Genomic DNA, 19,156 nt, shown 5'->3' with positions numbered 1-19,156 from the left:
TTATTTTATTCTAATTTTTTGTTGCATTATAATATAACCCACAATTTAAAACAAACAAAACAACGTCATTTCAAAATGAAAACTCAAAATGTTTCATACTGACAATGTGAAAGAAAATGTAGACGCAAATGAAGTAAAAATCTTAAATGAATCCACCTGTTCCATAGAATCTCTATGGATAGTAATTCCATGCTCTAACAAGAATATAACAGTAGGGATCTATTACTGATCACCTGACCAGGACAGTGATAGTGACTATGAAATGCTAAGGGAGATTAGAGAGGCTATCAAAATAAAAAACTCGGTAATAGTGGGGGATTTCAATTATCCCGATATTGACTGGGTACATGTCACCTCAGGACGAAATGCAGAGACAAAATTTCTCGATACTTTAAATGACTGCTTCTTGGAGCAGCTGGTACAGGAACCCACAAGGGGAGAGGCAATTCTCGATTTATTCCTGAGTGGAGTGCAGGATCTGGTCCCGGGGTAACTATAGGAGGACCGCTTGGAAATAGTGATAATAAAAAATAACATTTAACATTCCTGTGGTGGGAAGAACATCTCAGCAGCCCAACACTGTGGCATTTAATTTCAGAAAGGGGAACTATGCAAAAATGAGGAGGTTAGTTAAACAGAAATTAAAAGGTACAGTGACTAGAGTGAAATGCCTGCAAGCTGCATGGACACTTTTCAAAGACACCATAATAGAGGCTCAACTTAAATGTATACCCCAAATTAAAAAGCACAGTAAAAGATCTAAAAAAGAGCCACCGTGGCTTAATAACTATGTAAAAGAAGTAGTGAGAGATAAAAAGGCATCTTTTAAAAAGTGGAAGTCAAATCCTAGTGAGGTAAATAGAAAGGAGCATAAACACTGTCAAATTAAGTGTAAAAATGTAATAAAGTGTAAAAATGTAATAAAGCCAAAGAGGAGTTTGAAGAACAGCTAGCCAAAAACTAAAAAGGTAATAAAATGGTTTTTAAGTACATCAGAAGCAGGAAGCCTGCTATACAACCAGTGGAGCCCCTGGACAATCGAGATACAAAAGGAGCACTTAAAGACAATAAAGTCATTGCAGAGAAACTAAATGAATTCTTTGCTTCAGTCTTCATGGCTGAGGATGTTAGGGAGATTCCCAAACCTGAGCCGTCCTCTGTAGGTGATAAATCTGAGGAATTGTCACAGTTTGAAGTGTCATTAGAGGAGGTTTTGGAATTAATTGATAAACTTAACAGTAACATGTCACCGGGACCAGATGGCATTCACCCAAGAGTTCTGAAAGAACTCAAATGTGAAATTGTGGAACTATTAGCTATGGTTTGTAACCTGTCCTTTAAATCAACTTTTGTACCCAATGACTGGAAGATAGCGAATGTAAAGCCAATATTTAAAAAGGGCTCTAGAGGTGATCCCGACAATTACAGACTGGTAAGTCTAACGTCAGTACCAGGAAAATTAGTTGAAACAATAGTTAAGAATAAAATTGTCAGACACATAGAAGAACATAAATTGTTGGGCAAAAGTCAACATGGTTTCTGTAAAGGGAAATCATGTCTTAGTAATCTATTAGAGTTCTTTGAAGGGGTCAGACCCTATGGGACTGGGGGGATCCAGTGGACATAGTGTACTTAGATTTCCAGAAAGCCTTTGCCAAGGTCCCTCACCAAAGGCTCTTACATAAATTAAGTTGTCATGGGATAAGAGGGAAGATCCTTTCATGGATTGAGAACTGGTTAAAAGGCAGGGAACAAAGGTTAGGAATAAATGGTAAATTTTCAGTATGGCGAGGGATAACTAGTGGTGTTCCCCAAAGGTCAGTCCTAGGACCAGTCCTATTCAACTTATTCATAAATGATCTGGAGAAAGGGGTAAATAGTGAGGTGGCAAAGTTTGCAGATACTAAACTGCTAAAGATCGTTAAGACCAAAGGAGACTGTGAAGAACTTCATCTCTTTTCTGCCTCATCTGTGGCATAAAAGAGACAGAACCAGGGCAGAAGATCTGGCCTTCTCACGCTAGCTGCAAATTTAACTTAAAATCCCATCCAAAAAAATAGAGCAATTTGTTCATGTTACTTAAGAATTACAAACAGTGGGTCAGTTTACACTCATTGAAACCAATGGGGTGGTATGAGTGTAAACAAGTGCAGAGAATTTGATCCACTAACTACAGAGTTTTGTGCTTGTCTTTTTTTTCCCCGCGTACCCACTCAACTATCTGCTACTTGTAGCAGTAAGAGTCGTGTAGTGGTTAATAGGTGAGTCACCACTAAACAGCCTTCTGTTTAAAGTGCAGTGGAATAAAATTCACTGGCAAACCTGAAGGGGTGGCTTATTTTTCAGGTTTATTTTTTAGCCTTTTGTTAGTTATTGTTTAGTAAAGTTTTTGTATTGTTACTTTATGAGGCTAAGGTATTTAAAATCTTGAAGTGCTTATTCAGTAATAGCACAGGTTTATTATTATTTTGCTACTTGAGTTGTATGATGTACTTTAAGATAATTATCTTCTTGACTGTAGAGGTGAGGTGACCTTGTGTAACCCGTAATGCAGTCTCGATTGCATAAGCTAGGATTGGTATGCATTAGGTAAATGTATTAAAAAAAACCCAAAACCCTTAAGAACATTTTCTGTTGGAGGAAACAAATGATAATCTCCAGATATATGTCTAACGTGGCAAAGAATAATGTTTTGCTCTCAGCTACTGCTTCCAAATATGTATATTCTGCTATTGTTCATCTTACTGAAGCAGAGTGGCAGTGTATATGTGGCCAGATCTTCACCTGTACTGAGTTTACACACTATTCATCTGACAAGAGTGGGGAGAAGGAGAAGTTGCTGTAAATCACTTTTCTGCTTCTATTAGCCTGGTCTGGCTGGGGGCCAAAATAGTCCCTGTCATAAATTAGTGTAGCCTAAGAGTTACGATATGTTATGTTGACTGCCACAGTCCCATAGGGTCTGACCAGTCTGTCAGTTTATACCAGCTGAGACTCTGGTCTATACATTTTAATGTAGATGCAGTCATAACATCCTAAAATCTGCTTCTCTTGTTTCACTTTTAAAAAAAAAACTTGACATTAAAAATGTCATTAAAAATCCTGGCTCTGGATTTGTCATACACAATAAGAGTGAATTGCATTTTGCAGTAGGTGGAATCTTGCTCCTGATTGCCAGAGATTCACATGTTGCACGATTCTCCTATTGTATGTTCAGCACGGTAGATTTGGAATTCAATACCCCCCAGACCCCAGCAATATCTGAGATTGTGTTTTTTATTAATTGAAGCTATATATTGTTGCAAATTAGGGTGACCAGATAGCAAGTGTGAAAAATCGGGATGGGAGTGGGGGGGTAATAAGATCCTATATAAGAAAAAGCCCCAAATATTGTGATTGTCCCTATAAAATCAGGACATCTGGTCACCCTATTGCAAATATAAGTATCATCTATACTCTGCAGCAAATCAGTCTCTTTAGATGAAAGAGTTGCATCTCCCAGTTTCCAGTACTTGCAATGGTGATGATTCCTATTGCAGGCCCCTCTTTTGCTGTAATGTCTTTAGGAAAAAAGGTCCCTCTGGGTAAAGGCTGCAGCTTATCTGGGGGCATATTCAGTTCTTGGTAATTTCACCTCAATATCCCAGCCCTTAGTGTAATCTTCTGCAGTGGAAAAATATAAATAAAATCTCTACAAGAATGAAGTGGCTCAGGTATATCCCTTATGTTTTTGTCATTGTGAGAGAATGAAACATTAGTTAATTATTCCAATCATCGGTGTAACCCCCCATTATTATTATTGTTTATTGCTTGTTTCATGTTTGAATGAAGGCTTTCAAGCAAGTAATTTGTAACTTTCATGAACTGCCCAACAGCATTTAATAAGGGATATAATCAATTTATTTGTTAGGAGTGAGATTTTGGATTCTGGGGAATGCACTAGATTAGTGCATGATTTACAGGTTTGTTTGCAAATCATAGTTGCGTTTTAAATGAAAAATGTGAGAAACCTGAATGGCCTCTACATGCACGCACACACATCATGCCGTATGTGCAGGCATCCATTTTATAAAACCAGCTACTAAAAATGGTAGAATTCCATTTATAAACACTTGTATATGTTATCAGATTATTGAGGAAACTCTTTTAGGACCTGAGTCTGTCACTCATACTGAGCGATAATTTACTACATGAATAATCCCACAGAAATCAGTGGGACTACTCAGGTAGTAAGGTACTATGTTCTCAGGCTATGTCTACACTACGAAATTAGGTCGAATTTATAGAAGTCAATTTTTTAGAAATCGATTTTATACAGTTGATTGTGTGTGTCTCTGCTGATGAGATCTGCACTCACCTGTAGCTTGCCACGCTGGCCAAACAGGAAATGAGATTCAAAAGTTCACGGGCCTTTTCCTGTCTACTTGGCCAGTGCATCTGAACTGAGAGCGCTGTCCAGAGCGGTCACAATCGAGCACTCTTGGATAGCTCCCGGAGGCCAATACCATCGAATTGCGACCACGCTACCCCAAATTCGACCCGGCAAGGTCGATTTCAGCGCTAATCCCCTCGTCGGGGGAGGAGTACATAAATCGATTTTAACAGCCCTTTAAGTCAAAGTAAATGGCTTCATCGTGTGGACGGGTGCAGGGTTAAATCGATCTAACGCTGCTAAATGTGACCTAAATTCGTAGTGTAGACCAGGGCTTAGTGTAACAGTGACAGAACTAGGCCCTTAATAAGTTAACTGGATGATCGATAGAGTTTAAGGTTATTCATTTTGAGTCTTGAATTTTATAGTTTGTTGAAAAAGATTAGTATAATCCTGGAAGGCTTATTTTAATGTCAGTAGACAAGATCTTCAAACATGAGTGTCTAAAGGTAGGTTTCTTATTCTGAGTTTAGAGAGACAAGGCGGGTGAGGTAGTATCTTTTATTGGACCAACTTGTGTTGGTGAAACAAGCTTTTGAGCTTACATAGAGCTCTTCTTAAGGCATAGGCGGCAAGTTATATGGGCCCGTGGTGCCTTGGCACCAGCAATATTCAGAGCCCAGTGGCTCAGCTGCACCAATATTTGGGGCTGGGTGTCCCAGCCGCCACCCCGCGCCTCCTACGAGTGTCCCCCGGCCTCCCCTTGCTGCCCCCACGCATGGGAGCAGAGGGTCCCTGCCTCTGCTGTGCAGCTCCATGCTGCCTCCCTGCAGCAACTTCTGCCTCAGAGACCTGGTGCCCCCCCTCCCCGCCCCAATCTCAACTGCCAGGGCAGACTGACTCTGAGCTTGCCCTTCCATCTCAGAACCTTCCCTTTTCCGGTGGGACCCTCCACCAGCACAGGGGGCCCCCCCAGCCACAGTCACCGGTCCTGCCCCATGCAGCAAGGATGCAGCCCCATCCCTCACCCCCAGTGAGGCTACAGTCAGGGGCAACAGCAGGGGAGGAGGTGCACGCAGCACCCCCTGGCACCCACCATGCCGGAGGCAAGGGAGATTCCTGGACCTGAGAGAGGCCCTAGGAGCACATGCAGTGACAGTGGTGGGGGTGAGTGTGCTGCTGGGGGGGCAGGAAAGGGGGGTTCCTCCCCCAGAGCTCGCTGCTGCCAGCAGGGAAAGGGCTGGGGGGAGTCCTCCATCTGGCCCCTGTCCCAGAGCAGCCTGCCTACACCCCAAACTCATCCCCAGCCCTGCCCCACCCCCAGAGCCCTCACCCCCCCACATACACCCTCTACCCTAGCCCTGAGCCTCTCCAACACCACAAACCCCTCATCTCCAGTCCCAGCCAGAGCCCTCATCCTCCTGCACCCTAACCCTCTGCCTGAGCCCCTCCAGCACCCCAAACACCTTATCCCCAGTCCCAGTCAGAGCCCTCATCTCCCTGCACTCCAACCCTCTGCCCCAGCCCTGAGCCTCTCTAACACCCCAAACCCCCCAGCCCCAGACAGAGCCCTCACCCCCCACACTCCTACTCTCACCCTGAGCCCCTCCCACACCCCAAACCCCTCATCTGCAGCCATACCCCACAGCCCTCACCCCTGCACTCCATCCCTTTGCACCCCCTCCTATCCCCAAACTCCCTCCTAGAACCTGCACCTCCTCCCTCTGCACCCCCTCCCATCCCCAAACTCCCTCCCAGAGCCTGCACCCTGCACCCCAATTCCCTGCCCCAGCCTAGGGCCTGCACCCCAGACCTCCTCCCCCACCCAAACTCCCTCCCAGAGCCTTGGGCAGGTGGGGGGCGGAGTTTGGTGGGACAGGTTCTGGGCACCACCAAAAATTATACAAACCTGCTGCCCCTGTCTTAAGGATCTTCTTCAGGACCTGAAGAAAGAGCTCTGTGTAAGCTCAAAAGTTTGTCTTTCTCACCAACAGAAGTTGGTCCAAATAAAAGATATTACCTCACCCGCCTTGTCTTTCTAATATCCTGGGACCAACACAGCTGTAACAACGCTGCATACAACAATTGAGTTTAGGCACTTTGGCCTGATTTGCAAAGATGCCTAAATATGGATTTAGTTCTTAGGATCAGTGCTTAATTTGTAATGAAAGAGGTGCCGGGGCTCAAGCAATTTTTTTACTTTCATAACTCAGGCAACAAGCACAGAGATTCCGGGGCGATGAACTGCCACACCTAGTGGTGCAAGCCCTGGCACAAGTAGAGCGCTGCTTAGGATCTTGGCTTTAGGTGTGCATATTTTGAAAATCTTGGCCTAGGCAGACAGCATTACAAAAAGGGGGAATTCTTTCCTCCTAAATCCTATCTTCTAGCTAGCTAGCCACTTAATGTTGAAATTCCTTTTGTGCCAGATATGCACAGTTGATTCATTTGCTGAACATGCTACTGTACATACCAATTTATTTCATAGGCTGGGTTTTGAATGCAGTCTATCAGAAAGGAAATTTATAGCTCAGTTTAGAATCACTTTATTAGACAATGGAGTTCCCATTTTATGCGTAGTGAAGGTTGGTATTAGCGGTAACACACACAAGCCATGGTCTGCACAGACTGCACAGATTTGTGATTTCCTGCAAAACAAAATATCAAAAAATATATATGAGGTACGTGGTCCACTTCCACCTATTGTAACATGTATCCCAGGAACGATGTTTCAGTAAGCAAAGAAAATAAAAAAATACAGACCTGATCATCCTTTCAATCCTTTGTTGACACCACTTCATTTGAGGTATTTTATGATTTGTAAATTTCTTTTCTCCTCCTCCATCATCAATCATCATCATCATCGTCATATGTCTTCTTTATACCATGTATGGCAATGATGGTAGAAACTGATAGCAATCTCCCATCTGACTGATTTCCATCTGTCTCTAGCTAGTTGTTAAGTTTTGAGCATTCATTTTTCATCTTTCTGCCTGTAGAAGCCTTCCCAAAGTTGCTATCTTCCAAGATTTTCTGTCTCCTGCTCCCTTTTCCACATATTTCAAATCATTGCATTCTATAGTTAGTTAATTTTCTTCCTATTCTCTCTTTCTTTGTGTCACTTCTTCCAGTTGTCTTCTTGATTTCCAGTTTTACTCCCCACCCCTTTTTGTGTCCTTTTGCTTTGCTTTAGTCCACCCCACCTGCCTTATTATTACCTTCCTTTATGTTTTTTCTCTGCTTCCTGTTGTTCTTTCCTCTGTGCATTAGTAAATAAAGCCTTTACAAGATCCTAGTCACAGACTTGCACATAGTTTTATTAATGTCATTTGCCCAGGACCTGGTTGTTTATAAGTATTATGTTATAAATGTTACTTACTTGTACTATCTGAAATTTCAGATAAATTGAGTTTTGTAATCTCACACAAATTTTAATGTAATAAAATGAAAAATTATTTTGGGAGGAAATGTGTGCTTTTGATTGGCCTTTTAAGGTGTGGTTTGAGAAACCATCACTAATAGAATATATGAAAAAATATGGGTTTTTGCTAGTAAAATACTTGTCAGTAATATAATACATAAAACCAGAAGTGACAAAATATTTTAAGGACCTACCATTCTTTTCTTCCTTCAGTTTCTGTGATTCTGTTTTAAGGGCCTGCTTCGCCTCTCACATACACCAGTAAGTCGTTGTTCACCTCAGTGAAGTTTCTCCTGATTTACACTGGCACAAGGGAGAGGAGAACCAGGCCCCACATGTGTAGTTCGGCAAGTAAAAATCCACTCCATAGGAAGAGTCTTTCATAGTAATGTTGTCTCTTTTTATTTCAGTGCAATGAAACATCCTTCTTTTTTGAAGCACGTAACAAAACCACATGCAAACATCTTTGGAAATGCTGTGTAGAGCACCATACGTTCTTTAGGTGAGTGGAGGTAAAGTTATTAAGGTTTTACTATGTTATGACAACAGAAGATAAATGTGCTGGTTGAGATTCTTGCTGCACCTCTCAGAAGGATAGCACAAACTCACAGCACAGGGGGTGAGGGGTTAGGGTGGCCTTAAGCCACTCTCGTGCCCTCCTGATTCTGGGCTCCTCTGTGAGCCATGCCCTACCCAAGTCTCTTTCCAGGCATAGTTTTATTCTTCTTCTATAGAATGTATGCAAAAACATCAAACACAAAAAGCATTTCCTCTTCTCACCTTGGGCTGTCGCTCCTAGAGGCTTTTCCCTTTGACTCTCACAGTGCTGAAAAGAGGATACACCCTTCCTTCCAATCTCCCTGCTTCAGGGCCTACTGCAGAAGCCAACTTCCCTCCTGTAGTTCCCACTCAACTGACCTCTCTCAGCCCCTCTATAAGGCACACCTGAACCCCTGCTCCCTGGCCCCTTCCCCATCTGGGTCTGATAAATTGAACAGAGCAGGTTGGCCTCAGGTGTCCTGGCCCTCAGAGGGACAAGCTACCCTATTGCACGGCATGACTGCGTACAGCAAATCCTGAGATGTATGTATGCATCTTCAAATGATATGGGCATGTCCCTGTGCAAAACAAGTTTCAGCTGGAAGCAAATTTGTTCAGTTGTGTTACAAACCCTTGTAAAAGTCCTGCTCTGATAAAATTGCAACACTGACATGCCCTCAACAATGGGCACAATGCTCCCTTAGATGCGTTCTCAGAATGTAAAGATGAGGAAACTCCATGACTTCACACTCTCAGAATTTATTCACCATTCTTTCATGGGATAGAAGTTTGCAGGGTTTGTCCCTCCACCAAAGAAGTGGCAAGGTCTTTGGACCTCCAAAACTGTGGCACTTGGAGTAACAGGAGGCAAGGGCCATTCAAGACCTGTAGCTTTGCACTGCCTCCTGTTCCTCAGCTCCCCCAGGATGCATGCAGCACAGCTAATACGGGAGGTGTGCTGCCGGCCCTCTTCCCCCATCAGCTGCTGATCCCAGGGTCACTCAAGGGTAATCCACTTACAAAGGAGGAACTTGCACAATTTAACAGTGACTCAGGCCTGGTCTACACGGCAGCATTAGGTTGACATAAGGCAGCTCACATAAGCTATGTCAGTGTATACCCTACAGCCTTGCTCCCGCCGATATAAGTGCCATACTACACCGACATAATAACTCCGCGAGAGGTGTAGGGCTTATATCAGTGTAGTTAGGGCGACACAGTGTTCCTGTCCGTAGACCAGTGTTCCCCAAACTGTGGGGTGCAACCCCTAAGGGGGTGCGGAGGAATGTTCAAGGGGGCTCTGCTGGAGCCATGAAATGGACAAGAAAGCCAGCTCCCCAGCCAGGCTGCTACCCGGTCTCTGCTGTAAGCCAGGCTGCCACCCAGGCTCCCAGGTCAGGCTGCCGCCCGGGCTCCCCACAGGGAGCCCTGCTGCCCCCTGCGGTTCTGGCTCCCTGCTCCCAGCCAGGCTGCTGCCCAGGCTCCCAGCTCTGATCTGGGCTTCTTGGCTCCCCGCTCCCCTCTGGGAACAGGGCATCTGACTGGACACTGGATGTAGATCTCCTTGCTGGGAGCCTGGCTTCCCCCGGGCTCTTGGCTCCCCACCGGGAGCATGGCAGCCGACTGGACTCTGTGTGCGGATCTCCCTGTCAGGAGCCCAGCTGCCCCCCCGCTCAGGCTCTTGGCTCCCCGTTCCCTGCCAAGAGCACAGCAGCCAACTGGACTCCGGGCACAGATCTCCCTGCTGGGAGCCCGGCTGCACCCCCTGGGCTCTCGGCTCCCCGTTGGTGTAGTGTAGACATGCCCTCACTCAGCATTAACTTTCATGGGGATTGTGACAGGGCGACATCCTGTTCCTGTCTTCTGTTCTGTCTACACCGACTCTAAGACTTTCAGTTGTTAAACACGCAAGCGCAGTTTAGTTACATTAGCTCTTCCCACTACCTTATTGATCCATACACAATAATTATTTATAGTGTCAGTTTCTCCTCAGTTCTTTGCTGAGGAGAGGGAAGAGATCTCACTACCCAGAGACCTTTCCTGGTGTTGGCTCTGCTAGCCTGCCTCCCTCTCCTGTGCTGCTTTATACATTCTGTGTTAATGGACCAATTTGCTTGTTAGTCCTCCCCCAGCCCATTCAAATCCATTAATTAGGCCCCATCAGGGTCACCATGGTGGGAATTGATTGGCATTTAAATGACCAGAGTGCTGGCTCAGCTGTTGGTTCCCAGGACTCTGCACAGGGATGTTTTGTGGGGTTTGGGTAAGGGTGATGGCACAGAAAGAAGCCATCCATCTAGATCTAGCCTCACCTGCATGGATTCATGGAACTCTGAGCCCCATGGAGAGCCTGCCATGACATGGGGATGAGGAGGAGTTTACAGAGGAGCCATGCTTCCCCTTTGTGGACCTGCAAATTTGTGCCCACAACTTCTGTTACGAGTGGAGGAGATTACTTTGTCTTATAATAGCATTGCATCATCCTATTCTACATGTACATTAATTAGTTTATTTACTATATATTTGAGTGTATGTAATTTTACTGTGTCATGTTATTCTTAAAATAATGTAGAATGCCAGAAAATGAGTCAAGCTCTCAGTCAAGAAAATTCAGCAAGTTTGGATCCGTAGGCTATAAACATCGATACAGGTAAATCTATTTCACCTTAAAATCTTTATATTCAGATCATTTCCCCTCAGAAAAACTGTTAATCATAACATTCCAGTTCACAGATTAAACAGTGTGAGATACAGAGCCAGATTTTCTGGTCTGATTTAGCTGTGCTCAAAGCAGGAACTGGGAGGGAGGCAATGAGGCAGGGGCCAAGGTTGCTTTGTGGCTCCCTGATCCCTGGGGCCAGTACAGCCCATAGCACAGCATAGAGGAGCCTCAGGGATGTTCTAAATTACACCTAGCCCATGGCCTGAAGGGGCTGTTCCAACAAGTGTGGATCACCAGAGCATGGAAGGATCCTGGCCAGGATTCTTATGCAGAGATCTAGCACTAGGGATGGCAGAGAGCTGTAGGGAAATCCACCAACTATGGGCATTCCTCAGGAGGCCAGTTAAACTAGCTTTACAGCCCCGAGTGTTGCCAAAGCAGTACAAATGAGCCATAGTGGGGCTAAGGATGTGGTGCTTTTTGGCTAAGCTAGGGATAGATCAAACCAATTTGGTGAATTTAAGGTTTCCTTGTCTAATGGTTGGGGCACAAGATTTGGAGCCCGAAGACCTGTGCTTTAGACCCAGCTTTGGCACGTATATGCTGTGTGACCTTCAGTAAGTCAGTTATGGTGTGATTTACAGAAGTGCTGAACACTTGCATCTCCAACTTCCTTGTGAGCTGCAGGTATTCACCATCTCTGGAAATCAGGCCACTGACTTTTCTCAGGTTGGTGACATCAGTCAGGAGTGTGAAAAATCCACACCACTGACCAAAGGAGCTATGCTGACCAAACCCCCGGGGTAGATGCAATGAGGTCAATTGAAGAATGCTTCCGTCCGCCTAGCTACCATTGTTTGGGGGAAGTAGTGTTCCTACGTGGCGTAAAAACCCCTTCTGTCTATGTAGATTGTGCCTATGCTGTGTGGGGTTTTGCCAGCATAGCTATGGCGAAGGAGCTATGCCATTGTAATCCCTATAGTGTAGCCATACCCTCAGTCTCAGTTTCCCCATTTGTCAAAGGGAGATAAAAACACTTTTTCATCTTTGTAAGGTGTTTAGAGACCTTTCAACAGAAAGCACAATACAAGTCTTAAGTACTATACTATACCATAATCATGGAACACCATGGCCAAGTTTGAATGTCACAGTATGGAGTACAGTCTCCTTATCACTGCCTCCCAGGAACACAAACCTAAAATCATAAGTCATATAACCCTCAACATCTTAAGCACCTCCGGAACCTCAGTTAACCAAAGAGGGCCAAAATCTTAGTAGAGAAGGATATGGCTCCACAGGGGCTTCCAATCTACTCTTTATTGGAGTGAGTTTGGAGTGAAAGCTCCTTACAATGAGAAATACTTGATTCTGTGCCAGAGTAGAGAGGACCCAGGCTGTCCACCGCTTGGAACAGTTCTGCCGATTAGGATGTGGCAGACGCTTTGCTGTAGGAGAAGAAATTTTGCCTCCATTGCACCCATGGCATGAGATTTAACATTTTTTTGTTGCAGTTGGCCACACTTAAGTATTTCTGCCCCTGGTGCTCTAGTCTCCTACCTTCCCCCTTCATTTGTCACAGGCTGTCTGTATACAGCATCAAGGTGGCTGGTGGTGATAATGAATTCACCTCTTGGGATGGGTCGTTGTCGACTGCAAAAATGTTTTTTAAACATTCCAGATAATATCTTCTCTTATCACCAGAAGGGAAAAAGGAATCCTTACTTGTGCTGTGTTGATCTGCAAGGGTTTTCCCCAGGCCTGGGTTAGTGTTTTAATAACTTGGAATTTTAAAAAGATTGGGACTATCCTATTAAAGTTCAGCTACTGAGCATTTGAAGCATATTGATTACCAATATGATAGTGAACATTATTTAATTGGTTGGTATTTGAGATTCAGTAACTGTTGCTTCATTAAATGCATATTGGCAACTGTAAATAACAGCATCTTCATGTGCTTAAAGCATCAGCTGTTTGCTTGCACTGTAGATCTGATTCCCAATACCCCACCTGTTCTTTATTTCATTGTTTTTTTGGGGTGGGTTGTATCATTGAGGGGCAACAATAAAACTGCAGTTCTTCATATGTAGTGTAAGCTCAAGACAGAAGCTATAATTCCATGCCTGAGGAGAGGGGGTCATAACCTTTTCTTGTTAGCCTCTGGGTTATTTGTTTGTTTGGCGTCTGATAGTTTGTAAGCAAGCTGAACTCCCCATTATCAGATTAGTTGTTTAGATTTGGTGCTGCCCAAAGGGGATTAATGAAGGCTGCTGTTGGGGGCTTACAAAGGTTAACATGGTTGCAGAGCTATAACATTTGTTAATATTTTCTGCCTAGCCTGCAGAATAAAATAATTTGAAACTTAAAACCAATAATACTTTGATCCAGTCTGATGGGTTTTTCCCCTTAAATATATTTTCTGATGTTTAAAGAAATTAAAAAAAAAAAGGGTTCATGCAAATAGATGTTCACATAACTCAAATACTAATTACAATGCGTAACACATGGTATCATTGCTCTTCACTCATTAGAAATGCTCCTGAATGTTTTTAAATCATTGCACTGCAGATGTGGCAACTGGGAATTACTGCTAGAAATGATCTTTCCAAAAACCTTAATTTAAAATAAATGTAAGAGCGATCTATAAAAAAACTTAAAAGTCTCTGCATTTTATTTTTGTTGAAACTGAAATACTGTTAGATAGTATTAGTGTTATTAGTAAAATAATGTTAGTGTTTAATTGATCTTATTGTGTGACAGAAAATAAATAAAATTCATAGTGCTATCTGGTTAATATATCTTATTTGTTCATTCACAGATGTTTTGTATAAACCTGCATTTGTCATTTATGATTCATATCACTTTAAGGTTAAATCCAGAAATTCTAGAATAAATTTTTAGCCTTATCATCTGGTTTTGTTTTGTTTTGTTTTTTACAGGGAGAGGGGAAGTGTAACTTAATTTTATTGAAAACAGTTCAGTAACATAGGTCCAAACTGGAGTCACACTTTTTTGTGATACAGAGATTTACCTTATTTGTTCATTGTGTGTTATGAAGCTTGTCTCTACTATACATTTAATTTTTTTGTTTGTTTAATATCTTTCCCAATTATTGTAAACACAGAAACGCTTAGGTTTTAATTACTTTAATTAATTTTTGTTTTTTCCCTAATGTCTAAAAGAGAGAAAAATTTGAGAGCTGCAGTGGGTGCGCAACACAATATGTTTTTCAGGAACAAGTGCATATATTTACAACCGATGGCCTAATTCACATTTTTACTAAGGCAACTTTTTACACTGTGTAGTCATGTGTGACAGAGCTTTAAAATGGGTGTAAATATAATTTCTCACACTGTGAAGTCCCTTTTACATTGCTTTTGCAATGAAAAGGGGCCTTAACATAAATGAAAATTAGGTCCTATAATTTTTTGGTGTTAACAGCTTGTTGCAGTCTGGCATTGCACTGAGTTTGGTATCACTTTATCATTCCCATTTTGATGCTGTGAAATATTAAGGCAGCCATGTGTTGCCTCAAACAGAGCAATGTTAAAGGTATATTTTAGTAAGACAAATGACTCTAAAAATTAATTCAGGAAATAAAATTACAGCAATCAAATTACATGCTTGAAGGTTATCGTGAGGCCAAAAAAAGGCCAAACTGTGTTGGCTACTGTCTTAATTCTCAATAAAGTAGCATTTTGTGTGGATTCTGGAACTGTTTCCTTACACTCAGTTGGAAAAATACCAAATGCAGGAGAGAATGGCATGATCTGTTGGCAGTTGTGCCAAGGTATGATTTGAAACAAAATCACAATGAATAGCATTGTAGTTAATACCACACAAGCTGCTGTGTGAGCAGGAATATTAGAACTTGACTCAAGGTTCCATGGGTAAAAGGTTGATGACTAATTCATTGCTCTCCCAACCAGCATAATTGCTCTAACTAAAAATGTTAAATTTCTTTAAGGTTCACTTAGCAATTTTCCATTTGTCAATCATATTGATTTTGTTGCATTTTCAAGTGGCAGGACAGCTTTGCAGATGAGCAGAGAACTTTCTGTCCAGCTTCCTCGGCCTGACCAAAATGTTGAAAGAAGTCGTAGTAAGACTTATCCAAAAAGAATGGCACAAACACAACAGACTGGTAAGCCCTATTTGAACACTTCTGTTTATTTTGTCTAAGAAGAAGCCTTTTCTTTGGCCAAAGATGATTCACTCTGTTTTCAGGAAGTCAAGCTGAAATTACTAAATTATCCTGAAGTTTCTCTTTAAAATGTGTTTTCTACCCTATTTTTGTTTTAGACTGACATAAATATACTAACATTAGCTGGAGCTAAGAATTCCAACTTTATGAATAAAAGTGACAAAGGAGTGTGGATTAGTGATAGAAGTAAATTTTTGTAGATTCAAATATATAGTACAGTAGAGTAGCCTGAAAACATGTAATCAAAAGGAATTTCTTTTATTTGCTATGTTTATAGCACTCTGCAGTTTGCACTATGTGAGTGTGAATTGTAGCTCACCCTAGCATGCTGTACTGTAACTCCCCTCTGTGGATGCTGCAGGTGCAAATGAAAAGGCACCTAGTTCTCATTAACTTAAGTCCTGTTTAAAGAGAACTTTATTAACCCAAACTTTTAGTTTGTGCTTGTAGTGTCCACATGAGGGAGTTACAGTGCAGCATGCTAGTGTACGCTGCAGTTCATATCCCTGTAGTCCAAAATGTGGGGTCATCTTCACAAGCCGAGAGACTCTGTGAACAAGGTCTTGTGTCCTAAGCAGAATATTAGACCTACATAATTCCTCTGGCATCCCAGAATTATGCATCACTGCTTCACCCAAGGATTCTTCCCCTCACTGTTTCTCTCCAATACAGTCCAATCAGTCTAACAAAACTTGTGATGTTTATTTTGATGTTAGATTGAATTTAAGTTGCCACCCTCCTTTGGATTTTCAGTGTGATTTAGATATGTGGGTTGAAAACTCATAACTGCATTGTCAAAATGTCAGGGGGAAGCTGGAAGATCTGGCAGCTAGTTGCGGATATTTAGGACTAAGCGGTGACTGCAGGAATTGGCCCCAACATAATAAATAGTTCCTGAATTTTAGTAATAGAAACAATAGGTTTTACGATTTTAGGCCTCTATCCAGACAAGTACTTATGCATGTACTTAACTTTCCATGCATGAGTAGTTTCATTGACTTCAATGGGATTACCCCTGTGCATAAAATAAAACGTGCACAAGTGTTTGCAGGATTGAGGATTTAGTCCATAATACTTGAAAATTTAGCCAAGTTTTCTTCTTATCACAAGTTAATTGAAATATTAGAGGCATTCAAGAGCCCCAGTTTTTTAAACCTAGCCTATATTGTTACTAATGTGGTGAAATTGTAGATTTTTTACTTTTTAATCTTAATGTTGTGTTTAATATTTTCATCTTTTCTCCATTACATTTTCTGATATTTGTGTATCACATTTGACAAGATTTTTATAGAATAAATAGGAAACACTAAAATAAGAAACAAAAAACAAAACAAAAAACCCAAACCCCAAAACAACGAGCATCCCAACAACCCTGAAATCCAACTGCTTGATCGTGGAATAAATGCCAGTGAGTCATTATCTTAATTTATTCCTGTATCGTTTGCATTTATAGAATGGTAATGTTTTATGAGGATACTGTTTTATCATCTGTTCCATCTTACTAACTACCTAAATAGTTATCTAGTGGCTAGAGCATAGATTGGGAGCTAGGAAACTGGAGTCTGGTCCTAGCTCTGCCACCAGGCTCTGTGGTCTTGGGCAAATCAATCAATCTCTCTGCCTCATGTGCCCCAACTGTCAAAATTAAGGTAGTAGTGGTTACTATTGTACCTGCCTCGCATTGGGGGTTATGAGTATTAATTAGTTAACGTCTAAATGCTTAAAATATATAGAGTGGGATTTTTAAAAGCACTCAGCGTTGGTTTTACTTTGCTCACATTGAAGTCTGTGGCAGATTTGGGAGCAGAGTCAGGCCAACATGGAAAGCTTTTGAAAATCCCACCAGTATAGCACCATATAAATGATCATCATTATTATTGTGTATTTATTTCCTAATCTGTTTATATAGCTATTCATATCATGGGGCAGATGTTCCCCATCTGTATTAAACACGAGTTAGAGGGAAAACTGCACTGGAAACCCTGAAAGATTTTCTTCATAGGCTTTTCTCAATATCATTTCCTTCTAATGAAGGAGCTTACAGCCTCCTGGAATGGAATGCAGAGGGCAGTTACCTGGATCCAGGAATGTTCTGTGCTGGTTACAGGTCTCACCTGTTTGATTTTTAAGCAAAAGTTAGTGCTTGCAACAGTAACATTACTTCCCCCTCTGTGCCTGTTAGTTGCAACCCTCAGGAAGGGGTGGAACTACTTTACCGTTCTCAGAAAATGTAAACAATTTACAGTATATGATTGTCCGAGCTATGCATATGAAGAGAGACACTCCTTTGCTTACAGGCTACTTTATGCTGCAAAGGTGTGTCGGTGCATAAACATGTCAGAGACTAGCTTCCTCTTGAAACTAAGGCAATGCCTACACTATGAGCTAGGGATGTGGCTCCCCAGCTCACGCATGTACTTGCACTAGCTCTCATCAAGCCAGCATGACTGTAAATAGCAGTGTAGCCATGGTTGTGGCAGCAGAGACATGTGCCAGGTACAAACCTGCCGCAAACCAGTGGGTATGTACTTGGCACGGCTCAGACGTGTCTCTGCTGCTGCTATGAGTGCTACCGTGGGTACACGGCTATTTATACTCGTGCTAGCTTGATGAGAGCTAGCGTGAGTATGTGTACATGAGCAGGACAGTCGCATCTCTAGCTCATGGTATAGACATATCCTGATTTTTGCTTTTTGAAAACAACAGTAGGACTCTGATGGATTTGGAAAAACAAGGTGGACCAATAAAAAATATTACCTCATCCACCTTGTCCAGTAAAATATATTACCTCACCCATCTTGTCTCTCTAATATTCTGGGACCAACATGGCTACATAACACTGCATACAACATTTGGATAGACATCCATTCAGCTGCACTATTCAGTATTTCTGTTGATAGTTTGAAATGGATCTCATTTCCTGCCTCATCTCTCTCCTCTAATTTTGCAGAAAAGTGCATGGCTACTCAGTGAGTGATCCTGTCAGCTGTAACATAAATCTCCAGTATCTGTTCAGTATGGGCACTTGAGTGTCTTGTATTCTTTATGACTCTTTATTGTTTCAGTGGCAGATGTTCTGTGCTCATTGATAGTTGCTGTCATTTTTCTATGGTTGTGAGAAAACTGAGACCTATTACATATATTTGTTTGCCTGTAGTGATGTGCAAAATTCCACAAGCAGTGCATTTCTGTGTTGTTTTGTTGAGTTACAAAATTTTGTAGCTCACAAATTTAAATAAAAAAAACCTTTTTCCCCATGTCCACATATATATGCATATGTCTATAGCCTCTTTCACATGCACCGATGTGTAGAGTATTTTATTTTTAATTTAACTTGTGTACTCAGTAAACCATTTATCACCAAATGAGTCCCAGAAGTACAGCCACTTTCTGTTGGTGGGTGTGCCTTACTTCTAAATGACTATCGACGAAAATGAATACGTGTTGCATATGTCACTTAACCTCTTGGTTAAGGGGAAAGGGGAGAGAGCCAGAACGTTCTCCGTGGAGAGCAAGAAGCATTATAAAAGAAAGACATGCATGTTCCTCTGACAGGCTGTCCTGACACTTGTAACATCCTTGCATATAAATGAGCATCTGTTTGAAACCTCATTTTTCATTTTGCATATGGGCATGTACGGTGATAAACAAGGTTAGTCCGCTTTCTCTGTTTAAAAAGATTTTCAGAGGTTAAGGGTGGGTTAATGTTTCTCTCTCCATGCTGGAGTATAATTAGATACCTCATGTGACAGGCTCTGCTACATCTCATTGGTATAAAACCTACACTTTTCACATAGACTCTTTCTTGAACGTAATCATGTTGAGTCCAATTAACCCAGTAAATCAATTCTGCCTCACTTGATTCATATTATGCATCATTTGATAAAAATATGAGCTAATAGCAGACTTTAAATCCTACAGAATAATTTTGATTTAGGAGATGAGTTTGGTAGGATGAAG

At 41.9% G+C, this 19,156-nt stretch overlaps 1 protein-coding gene across 5 annotated transcripts in view; it reads left to right on the top strand.

Annotated features, from left to right (window-relative positions):
* Positions 1-19,156, top strand: part of EPB41L4A (erythrocyte membrane protein band 4.1 like 4A) — a 209,880-nt gene that overhangs the window by 121,350 nt on the left and 69,374 nt on the right. For all 5 annotated transcript variants that reach the window (XM_074952947.1, XM_074952949.1, XM_074952948.1 and 2 more), the window contains 3 exons: positions 8,204-8,295; positions 10,906-10,983; positions 15,015-15,136. In XM_074952947.1, the coding sequence (XP_074809048.1) occupies positions 8,204-8,295; positions 10,906-10,983; positions 15,015-15,136 (292 nt within the window). The remainder of the gene's footprint in view (positions 1-8,203; positions 8,296-10,905; positions 10,984-15,014; positions 15,137-19,156) is intronic.

This window comes from Natator depressus, chromosome 5 (assembly GCF_965152275.1).
Source record: "Natator depressus isolate rNatDep1 chromosome 5, rNatDep2.hap1, whole genome shotgun sequence".
NCBI classification, from domain to species: Eukaryota; Metazoa; Chordata; order Testudines; family Cheloniidae; genus Natator; species Natator depressus.
The sequence above is the reverse complement of the archived record's forward strand: the minus strand, read 5'-3'. Positions and strand labels throughout refer to the sequence as shown.